General features: G+C 40.9%; 1 protein-coding gene across 1 annotated transcript; it reads left to right on the forward strand.

Annotated features, from left to right (window-relative positions):
• The first annotated feature begins 3,580 nt into the window (after positions 1-3,580).
• Positions 3,581-10,804, forward strand: LOC113600833 (uncharacterized). Its single transcript, XM_053216260.1, has 4 exons — positions 3,581-3,649; positions 3,844-4,490; positions 6,272-6,343; positions 7,130-10,804. The coding sequence occupies exons 1-4, from the start codon at positions 3,581-3,583 to the stop codon at positions 7,155-7,157; spliced, it is 816 nt and encodes a 271-aa protein (XP_053072235.1). The 3' UTR covers positions 7,158-10,804.
• The last annotated feature ends 872 nt before the right edge of the window (positions 10,805-11,676 follow it).

Here is an 11,676-nt window from a genome sequence, read left to right on the forward strand (position 1 = left end):
AAAGACTCTATGGGTAATTGTAAAGTACAGCCAGGTAAAGAACTACTGAATTAAGTTAAAAACAAGAAATTAAACATAAGGTATTTCTAATTTTGATGTTGCATAAATTAAGTGAAAAATGAGTAAAATACTTTACTGTAATTATGATACATCACCTTTAACTGTTTAATTAAAAATATATTATCTGTAGAGGTGCCTGGGTGGCTCATTCGGTTAAGCGTCCGACTTCGGCTCAGGTCACGATCTCACAGCTTGTGAGTTGGAGCCCTGCGTCGGGCTCTGTGCTGACAGATCGGAGCCTGGAGCCTGCTTCAATTCTGTGTCTCCCTCTCTCTCTGCCCCCACCCTGCTTGTGCTCTCTGTCTCTCATAAATGAATAAATGTTTAAAAAAAATTTTTAGATATATATTATCTGTTTCTGAAAGCCATACAGTTTACATATATTGATAACCATAAGTGCACACCAAATCTCTTTAAGAGTAGAGACTGTCTCTTTATTGTGACAAATAGTACCTAGTATATCTAGTTTTCTTTTTTTTTAATTTTTGTAATATTTTATTTACTTTTTGAGACAGAGAGAGACAGAGCACGAGCAGGGGAGGGGCAGAGAGAGAGCAAGACACAGAATCCGAAGCAGTCTCCAGGCTCTGAGCTGTCAGCACAGAGCCTGATGCAGGGCTCGAACTCACAAACCGTAAGATCATGACCTGAGCCAAAGTCAGATGCTTAACCGACTGAGCCACGAAGACGCCCCTAGTTTTCTTAATTAAATAATAATCAGTTACTCCCATCTGATTCTACAGAGTACCACTGTGACACTTTCAAGGATACCAAAAAAAAAAAAAAAAAAAAAAGGACTTTCTTCAAATTGCTTCTTTATTCAAAACCACACACATTGATTTTTCCCTCTATAATTTGTATTTTCTTAATTTCAAAACCATAAATGGAACTATCAGGTTAAATGATCATGATCTTTGTGTTCACTATAAATCTATTGTCATCAACAGCACCTTGGAATGCCATTTGTAGCAAATAATCCATATATTCATGTTATGTGTGATTATCAAATAACATATATGGAGTACAGATATTCTAAATTCTCAACTAAGGAAATAAGATAACCTGACATCAGTGGGATTACTTTATTAGACATTGGAAGGAACAAATAAAAGCCTGAAGACCTAAATCTTTTGGTTTATTTGTGAAATATTAATGATAATCTGTAATATACTATAATTCTTAAACTTTTCATAAGCATAGGCTCTGTCTTAGTCCTTATTAAAATGTTGACCAGTACCCAGAGAATAGCAGATACTTAATAGATGATTGTTAACTTGGATTGAATATCTTTAAAATCCTAAATATAAAACATGATTAATGTGGTTAAGACTAGACTATGCATTTTCAAACATTTACAAATACATATTGTAAAAATCCAAAACGTCATCAATAAATTTGTATCACTGATCCCTTTTTGCTACCTTATAAAAGAGTTCAAAATGTTCTTGATTTATAAAACCTGTTAATTTTCCAAAGTCAAAGTGATGTTTAAATATATCTCCTTTTCCCTTAAAATTCGAATACTATAAGAAAATATAAATTACTGTAGGAATCTATATTAAAAATGCCAAATTGCCAAAATATGAAATATACTTAATTGCAAGAGCCAAGTTACAGGCAATCTCCAAATTACTATTCAAATTATACAGAGATACAGGTTTAAAATAACAGATAATTGTATTTGTCTTGCATTCCTGCACCATTCTTGAGTTTTCACATCTCTAATGTGAATGGGATTATTGCTTCATTAGTTTCTTAAAATCCTGTAATCATGCTACAAAACAATATTTAAACTGAATTTCTCTTTCAAAAATTCAATACAATTAAGTCTGGCTGATGTAGCCAAATAGCAAAAAATAGGGAATAAAATTCTGAATGTTACAAGATCAGAACTTTTCACATGTTTTCAACTCATAACACCTATAAGACTGAAACATCTGGATGAAAAGTAAAAAATACAAATATTTCTCTACTACTTGTTATATATAATGTACAAAGTTAATGCAAATGTTCTCATGTTGAATTGAGCTTTTCAAATCATCTAAAAAGTTCTGGATTGTGTAAAACAGTACCGTCTGTTTTAGTTAACTTGAGAAGACTGTGTGTCTACTTTGGCATTTCAGATAGCTTTGTTTTTACATTTCTTGGTTGCAGAAGGCATTTGTTAGCAGTTCAGAAATTTTTTCTGATCTTCAAAATCATAACCACAAAATCTTTACTTTAGTGATAAGTATACCTAGCTGTGGCCCTAGGTGTGGCCCCTAAAATTGAGAAGGATGAGTTTTTAGTTAGTAATGACTTAAAACAATACAAAGTTGGTAATCTTTAAATTCATTGGGATTGAAAAGTTTTCAATTATTCTAATTATACTCATAATTTGTTTCTTAATTTTGAAAGGAAGTGTAAGTGAACCCCTTAAAAATAAAATGCAATCTACTAATTGTGAAACTTTCTGGGATTTCCAAGTAAGTTGGTTTAAATGAATTTACATCTTCCAAAATTCTGATTATCGTAAAAATGTATATACATCAAGAATTAAATCTCGCAAACTGTAATCACAGAAAATACTTACTTGTATGTTAGATTTCCACAGAAATATTGTTAGATGTCTAAAAAAGAGCTTTTTAAACACAGGAGTATTGCAGTGTTGACTTTAATTGGAAAAAAAATTGAGATAAATAACTCTCTCCTGCTAAGAAACCTGTGTACAGGTGGGATTTCCCATGATTCAGAGAGTGTTATGAACACTCACAGCACTCCTCCTCCCAGCCATTCTAACTTAAAGCAGAAGAAGAAGTTTTAAAGAAAAAGAAATTGATATGTCTGTCAATCCTGGCCAAAAGTAATGTAAATACAGACTTTAAATAAAATTAGCAATAAGTTTTCCCCCTTTGAAAGTCTCATAAATGACCATTATAGAAAGACTAAATATTGTAAAATTTCAGATTTGGCCATTTATTTGGATTTGTAAAGCAAAAATATATAGAAAAAAATGTCCTTCGTATAAAAGACTAGCAAAAAGAAGAGTTAATCCTTTACTTTTTATATCATCTCTAGTCTGACAATTTAAGCAAAGCATGACAAAATGAGTCATAAAGATAGTAAATATTAGCAATATCATCAAATTTGAATGTCGAATATTTTAACATTTGGACATTATAGACATCTTCTGGTAATATGGTGTTTCCAGTTGGCTTGTAAAATCACGAAATAGTGGTTATGTGCTTTCCACCAAATACTTACTGGATTATTTAAAACCAATTTAAAATTACTGTATTTGTAGTAAATGTTATGAAACCTCACTTCTTTTGACAATTGTTTCCGAGAATTCTGGAATTTCCTAAACCACAATGTGTAGAAGGACGTGCTCCTGAGTGGGCTCCTTTTCTCAGCTTTATGGTTGTTGATGAGGTTCTTTCCGAGCTCTACTATTTGCACAGGGGAGCCAAGTGTTCTTACTAAGTGCAGCGGGGTATGAGAGGAGGATCAGGTACTGCAGCTGCGAAACCTCTGCTCGGGCATGCGTTTTGGTTTACACACGGCCGGGTTAAGGGAACACTTCAACGATGTGTGCATTCATGAGTCCCGGGTGTAATGCATTTATCTCTGTTCTAAAACGATCTGTGCACGCAGTAATCCGGTTTCAATGTGAGAGTAAGTCACTGGGTTTTATTTATCTTTGGTTCATGTTGGCATGAAGCAGGCCCCTAATTACCACCGAGACCCATCGTGGGCAAGGAAAGTAATAAACAGTAATCACATCGCGTACACGTCGAGTCCCAGGGAGAGCACAGCTCTCAGGAAGCCGCAGGAAGCGTGCGCTTCCAGGAGGGTGTGCGGCTCGCGGGGGTCTGCACGCGCGCAGAGCTTGTTAACGGAGGGCGTGCCGGAGGCGTGGCGCGAGGTGTCCGGGCGAGGCGCTCCGCGAGGCGGACGGCGGTGGGCGGGCTGCGGGGAAGCGCGGCCGGGGAAAGGCAGCGCTGCGCCGCGAGCTGCTCCCAGCTCCCGCTCTCCCGGCCGCCGAGCCGAGCCGCCGTGGGCGGGGCCTGCGGTGATTGGCGGGCGGGCGGGGAGGTCGGAAGTACTTTGTTTTTTATGCTAATGAGGGAGTGGGGCTTGTCCGTATTTACGTTGAGGCGGGAGCCGCCGCCCTTCATTCACCCACATGGCCCTTCGAGGTGCTGCCGTCGCCGCCCGACCTGCGCCTTCGCGCCACTTCGCGCCCTCGGGCGAGGCCGAGGGGGTGGGGACGACCCCCGCCGCGTAGTCGCGGCTCGCGCCCCTCGCGAAGCTCCTTGGCGGGGCCGGCCGGTCGGCCGGCCGCACCCCCGGCCTGGGGCCTCCGGTCGTAGTAAAGCGGAGGCGGGTGGGGAGGCGGGAGCGAGAGCCCGCGGCGGGCGAGGCGAAGATGGTGGCGGCTACTCCTCCTGGTGAGTCTGCCCGCCCCTCCGCCGAGTGAGTGAAACCTGTTGTGTGCGGCCCCAGTCCGGAGGGAGGGCGGGCGGGCGGGTGGGGCGGAATGGCCCGGGGCAGCGTGGCGGCGGCGGCGTGGCCGGGGGCCGGGGCGGGTCTCGGGCCGTTGGCCGCCCCTGCGTGTGGCAGCGGCGACTCGCTGCCCCCTCGCTTGCTTGCGGGCTGGCGGAGGGGCAGGGCAGGGCCGGGGAAGGGAGGGTGGGAGGGGGCGGCGTGCGCGAGGCGGCCGCGCCCGGGACCCGCGCGGACCCTGCCTGGGCCGGCCCCGGCGGGCGGGTGGGCGCGCGGCGCACACAATGGCCCCTCAGGGAGGGTACGCGCGAGGCCCGCGCCCCTTCCAGGGCTCGGGGTGCACGCGGGGCGCGGGGTCCCCGGGAAGGGAAAGTTTCTCCTGGGGGCGAGAGTTAAAGCGCCTCCAGAACAAAGCGGCGGCGGCAGCGGCACATGGGGCAGGCCGCGGGCCGGGAGGGGGCGCGCCCACGAGGTACCTGCGCGCTGGCGGGCGGCGTGGCGTGGGCGGGAGCCCGCGGGCCCCCAAACTTTGTACGCGCGAGGGTGGGCGGAGGGCGCGGGAGCTCGGGGCGGCGCGGCCTGGACGCCACCCCCACTCCGCGTGGGCTTTGTTAACCCGCGTGGGCAGTCCCGGGTGGGGCTCGCAACTTCCCGGGCCGTGGCCCGCGGAGCAGGCCCTGGCCGGCCTCGGTGACGGCGTGGAGCCGCCTTTGCCCGCCCGCTGGCGGGGAGCGCGGCGCGGGAGGGCCGGCCCGGCTCGGCGGGAGCGGCGGCCGCGCCGCCATATTCCTGCGGGGCGGGCTGCGCGGGGGTGAGGGCGGGGGACATGGCGGCGACTGCGCGCCGCCGCCGATTGTTCCCGGCTTAGGCCTCGGGCCGCGTGCGACGGGCACCGCAGTCGCGGAGCCCCCGCCCCTCTGGGCCGGGCTGGGGGGGGGGCGGGGGACACAAAGGAGGGGCGGCGCGCCCGCGTCCCCGCCGCGCTCGGGCCTCGGCGCCGCCGGTCGCCGCGCGGCTGCCGCCGGGAAACGGGGTGGGGGGGGTTGCCGCGTCCGGCAGGGCCCGACTCTGACCCACCGCCCCCTGGCGGCCGCTCGCGAAACCGCAGGGCCATGCACCCCCTTGTGCGACATGTGCTGCCGGCCCGGGCTCCATGAGCGAGGCGGGCACTTTGCAGTCTCGAGCATTCTTGCTCCCTTTTCTACTCCTTAGCCGGAGCAAAGGGGACGGGAACTGGAGAAGGCAGACTCTTTCCTGCAGTATCGCCAAAAGAAAAAATTACCAACATGCCATCCGACCACATCACTTGAGGAAACAACTCTTTATCCCGGCTTGCAGCCACGAGGTCTTGGATGGGGGAGGGGTGGTAAAGAATAGTCCCTTTGCTGCTGCTGCTTTTCCCTCTCATTAGAACTGTACAGTAAAGGATTGCTGTGGATCATACTGGAGTATTTCAGGATCTTTTTAAATAAGACATGAATTTAATACCTGTGGGTTTTTCAACTTTATTTTCTTACACGTTTACACTTCTATACATTGTTGGTCTTTTAAACATTGCCAGTGTTGCTTGGCTATGTTATCCTCGTTTTGGCAAATGAATGTAACTAATTGATACAAGAGCGTTAGAAATAAGCAAATTTAAATTTAAGTATGGGTTTGGAGGGTGATAATAATTTTCAGCAAATATGTTTGTCTTTTATCCCTGTCTCCCCACCCCCCAACCCAGTCATACACGTGGACCTAACTGCACCAAAAGCTTTTCTAAGGATACTTGCAAGAAGAAAGTTTTCCCTAGTGGGTAAGTGTATTCTAATTCTTTTTGGTTAACTTTTTCTTTAAAACAATTTTTTTATTTTAATCATTTGAGTAAAATGGGATTGGGTTTTCAAATAGTGAAATAGGTATCTTGTATTTTGTTCACTTACCTTTTCCAAAAAATTAACTCTGTGGCCAGCTAATTTTTAAGTTAAAGTACAATGCAAATACCATAAAAATCTTTGGAAACTGGTATGCAGTTTATAAAATGTAATTTTAGAACTGCTTTAAGTTGGGTGATAAAGTAGATCTAATTTGGAGTAAGTTTTCAAGGTTCAAAACAATTTAAACAGGATATTTAAGTTCTATAACAAGCTAATAACACTTGAAATGTAGTCTGAAAGGTAATTTTGTTAATTGATTTGCCAAGTATTTGCTAATTGGAAGCCAGAAGAAAAAAATGTTTTGCCACATGGATATGAAGATTTCCTCTAAAAAGGTACATGTATGAATCAAATTGACCTGTTAATTCTCATTCATATGCAGTCTAATCTTGATTTTTTTTTTTTTTTTTTTTTTTGAGTATGTCTTTGGGAACCTCCAGGTAAAGGAAGAGCCACCAATTTCTTTGACAGTATTAGATGGTTAAGATTGTCTTGTGAAAAAGATTTTTTTTCTACTTTTAAGGTGTAAATGTGCTTGTGAATGAAATTCGCAGGTTTGAGATAAACTCATTTTCTCTTCCCCATTAGGAATTGTGCTGAATTTTGTATGTTTTCTAGCCCTTAAAAGTTTGAGGTGTTCTTCTAATTATTTATTTCAAATTTAGCAGGAATAAAGAGAACATCACCTTGTGAGACTGAAGATTGTGACCAGTCAGAATAATGTCAAAGTGCTTACAGTGCAGGTAGTGATATGTGCATCTACTGCAGTGAAGGCACTTGTAGCATTATGGTGACAGCTGCCTCGGGAAGCCAAGGTGGGCTTTAAAGTGCAGGGCCTGCTGGTGTTGAGTGCTTTTTGTTCTAAGGTGCATCTAGTGCAGATAGTGAAGTAGATTAGCATCTACTGCCCTAAGTGCTCCTTCTGGCATAAGAAGTTATGTTTTCATCCAATAATCCAAGCCAAGCAAGTATATAGGTGTTTTAATACTTTTTGTTTGCAGTCCTCTGTTAGTTTTGCATAGTTGCACTACAAGAAGAATGTAGTTGTGCAAATCTATGCAAAACTGATGGTGGCCTGCTATTTCCTTCAAGTGATTTTTACTAATTTTGTGTACTTTTATTGTGTCGATGTAGAATCTGCCTGGTGTATCTGATGTGACAGCTTCTGTAGCACTAAAGTGCTTATAGTGCAGGTAGTGTTTAGTTATCTACTGCATTATGAGCACTTAAAGTACTGCTAGCTGTAGAACTCCAGCCTCGGCCTGTCGCCCAGTCAAACTGTCCAGTTACTGAACACTCTTCTATGGTTAGTTTTGCAGGTTTGCATCCAGCTGTGTGATATTCTGCTGTGCAAATCCATGCAAAACTGACTGTGGTAGTGAAAAGTCTGTAGAAAAGTAAGGGAAAATCAAACCCCTTTCTACACAGGTTGGGATCGGTTGCAATGCTGTGTTTCTGTATGGTATTGCACTTGTCCCGGCCTGTTGAGTTTGGTGGGGATTGTGACCAGAAGATTTTGAAAATTAAATATTACTGAAGATGCGACTTCCACTTTAAACGTTCCAGAAATGTAAAGTGTTTTTAAAACCTTTGTAATTTTAATTTTGAAATTCATCTATACAACTTTCTGTTTCTTAAACTGAAGTTTTGTCATAATTTTGTGCTAAAACATTCTGAGGTTGCATGTCAGGATTATAAGTTTTTACTATATTGGAATAGATTTATTAAGTATTTGATTTTAATCGTGTCTGTGAAGGAAATTTATTTTAATAAATGTATGATAATTTGTGAAGTTGGGAGATGCCTTTTTGCTTTTTTAGAGTTGGTATTTGCACTGTCTTCATCCAAAAGTTAATAATTGCATTGCTTGTGCATTGTTTATTTAAATTTGGTGAAAACACTCTGTTTAAAGCAATGTATTAAGAAAGTTGTGGGGTTTGGTTGCTTTTTAAGCATGTTAATTGACATTTGGGGAGGGGAGGTTGTCTTGTTTCTAGTAATCAAATACTCTTTTACCAGTACTGGTGTTCTTAATGTATAACTGTTAACTGGTTACATACTAGTTTTCTTAGTAATTATCTGTGCTGTATAAACAGTTAGTGGTCCTTAGACTGTTGTTAACTTTCTGGAACTTAAAAAACAGGAGTTAAAAAGAAGACACACTGATGCTAAGCAGAGTGACAAGTATGTGTGTGTGGACATGTCTCATGCCAAGAGTGTAGGCTGGGAGTCTGGAGTTAGGTTTGCTCTAATGCTGTAATACTATTAGTACTTCTCCCTTCATAAACCGGACTTTTGCAGCATTGATAGTTGGTCTAGGCATATGTGACTTCAAGTCACTGGAGTGGAACCTAAGAAGTGGCAGTAACAGTATTTTATTCAACATTTCTGCCTTTTCTTTCATGTGTTTGTGTCTAGCCTGTGTTTTCACCTTGTAGAAGAATGTGGGTTAACTTGAGAATAATCAGGTTTTAAAGGATCCGTTGTTAAAATTGGATCCAAGCTAAATTTTGAAGGAAAGCTGTAATATGGAGTAAATTTGCCATAACTTATTTATTATACCGTGTTATAAAATAGATTATGTAAAATCTGAACATGGAAAGCTTAACTGCTAATGTATCCCTTTTTAAAGAAACTTAGAGTTTAATCATGGATCCCTGAATAGAAAGGTAAGAGTTTCATAGTTCTGGAGTGATTATTAAAAGGTAACTTTTCAGAGAGAAAATACAAAGAATTGTGCAACGATTAATAAAATGAGGATCTAATTGTCCTTTGAGTTCTTAAACCTTTTGAATTGAAAACCTTAAAGTGGTTTTGTTTTGATCATTTAATGACAAATACTGCTTTAAATGTTTTTAAAGCCCCATAAGGTTAGCATGGGTTATAGTAGTCTCCAGAAAGATGTGCCATGGTGATTAGTGAAAAAAGTGATGTTTACTCCACCAAACCATATAATTTCATTTTAAAGCTTTTAGCATTACTATTTAACATAGAATAGTGATAAGACATTTAGAGGATTTCTTTACATGCTAAAATGGAAGTCAGATTTTAAATAAAATCTTAAATGGTTAACTTTTCTCCCTAGATGCTGAACCTTTGTAGTATTTGTGTTCAGAACTCAATTGGACTGTAACTAGACTTAACACACACATTTATTAACTTGTTTGGTGGCTGTTTTCTTGTGAGGTTGGCAGTAGGGCTGAGGTTGTCTAGAGTTCACTAGGAATTGCATTTTATTTGTTTCTGGTTTTAAAATGCGTGGCAAAGTTTATGTTCAGGATTCTGTTAAGATTTTCTTAAACAATACAACATAGTTTTCAAGTAGCACTAACAAAAAGCCATCTAAATATAATTAGCCATTTTGAGATACAAATAATTTGAACACCTTGATTATAGCTCATAATTGCCTGCCTTCTCTCTAATTGACCGGGGAGGGGGGAAGCTCTAACCTTTTTTGTATTTTAACCTTGTTAAGAATTGAGTATTAGGGTACTATTGCTTGAGTTTTGATAGCTTTAAGATTATTTTCAGGAAAAATAAGTTTTTCTATTTTTTTGCATGTTATACATGTATGATTCTTAGCCTGTGTTTAAAAGGAAAGCACTTACAGCTTTATGAATTTTCAAAACTGCAAAGTAGTGGTGATTTTACTAAAAACTTTGAGATCTTCATTTTACAGGCAGACCAGTCTAAACAGAACAAGCCAGAGTTGGGTTTTTCCCTGTAGTTTGAAGAGCCCTACAGAATGATTCCTGACAAAATGCAACCTGCAATTGCCTGGAGAACAATTCAGTATTATGTTAAAGTTTATTATGTATTTAGTGAAATATTGTTCTGTTAGAAGTTGACAACTATGGTGTAGTTGTCTAGCATTAGAAAACTAGCCTTTCGGCTGAGTAGTAAAGGTAAGGAGAGCACAAGTATGCAAAGGCCAGTATTTGGTGTCCAACTAAAAATAAGATCATCATGTCTAATTGAGTCTTTGCAGATTATCCTTTGCCTTAGAGGTTGTTTAGCCTACATTGTTTTTAAAGTCTGAATTAATATAGTTTTCTGTTTTTATAAGTTCAGTTCCAGATGTAATATTCCTAAAGAGTTTTAAAGGATAACTCAGATGGATGTATCCCATGAATTTTAAGACAGTAGGAAAATTGTTAAGGCTTAATTCCAGTAATTTGAGCAGGCATAGCATTCAGAGGCCGACTTCTGTATTTGCAATTTAGTCATGCTGTTTGAGTTGTTTGGTGCGTTTAATGTAAACAAATAAAGTTCCATATTTTCAGACTGTTTGTTAAGAAATTGTCCAGAATGAGCATATTAAAATAAAAATTTTAAGGTCATTCTTAGTTGTGGCAGTTTCTCTGGTGTTGTTTGTTATTATAAATTGATCCAAACATCTTTGCTTATCAATTTAAGATAGTTGGGAAGTGGAGACGGGTCCTGAGGTGAATGTACTGCCTCTATTTGTTTACTAAAGCATTTGTAGTATCTATGGCAGCATTTGTGTCTTAGTTTTACAGATGAGGAAGTGAGATCAACAGTATTTATTTGCAAAGATCTAAGACCAGTGGAGTCTGGATTAAAACCGAGGTCAATTAGTCGATTAAAAAAAAAAAAAGGTTATCCTCTACTATTTTGAATCTGACAATGCTTAAATCACATTTGAATTTGCTTGATTTGGAGATTTGGGTTCCTAGTATATTAAATTCTGCTCGGGGCTCCCAAGTACAATTTTTTTTTTTCCAATCACAGATCATAGGCACTTAAAATCCAGCTAGTTAACTTGTTAATTTAAGTAGGAAGCATCTTTATTTTGTACTTATTGGGATCTTGTCCACATGTTAATAGTTTTGTTTTTGTTTTTGACCTATTGATACATTGAAATTTAAGAGAGGAAGCCAAAGTGTGTAGTCTTAAACTGCTTTTTAGTAAATATCTAAATATTTGATGACAGGGTTGAATGTTTTTTAATGGGTTTGTATTATACTTAAACCAAATTAAGATCTTCAGCAATTTGTCCAAATTGTAGTGTTTTTATAATAAGATGAAATTTAATATTTTTAAGATATTTTGCTTGTGGCCAGTAAAGCAATTCTAAAAGCAGAAATTCCATCCCTGTGCAGTTTTGAGTACTTGAAAAAGTAACTAAATTGGCAATGTAAATACAGGTTTAGTCATTAATGGGGCAAGTATTTATGGCATAGAGGTAAAA

This window comes from Acinonyx jubatus, chromosome A1 (genome assembly GCF_027475565.1).
Source record: "Acinonyx jubatus isolate Ajub_Pintada_27869175 chromosome A1, VMU_Ajub_asm_v1.0, whole genome shotgun sequence".
Taxonomy (NCBI): domain Eukaryota; kingdom Metazoa; phylum Chordata; class Mammalia; order Carnivora; family Felidae; genus Acinonyx; species Acinonyx jubatus.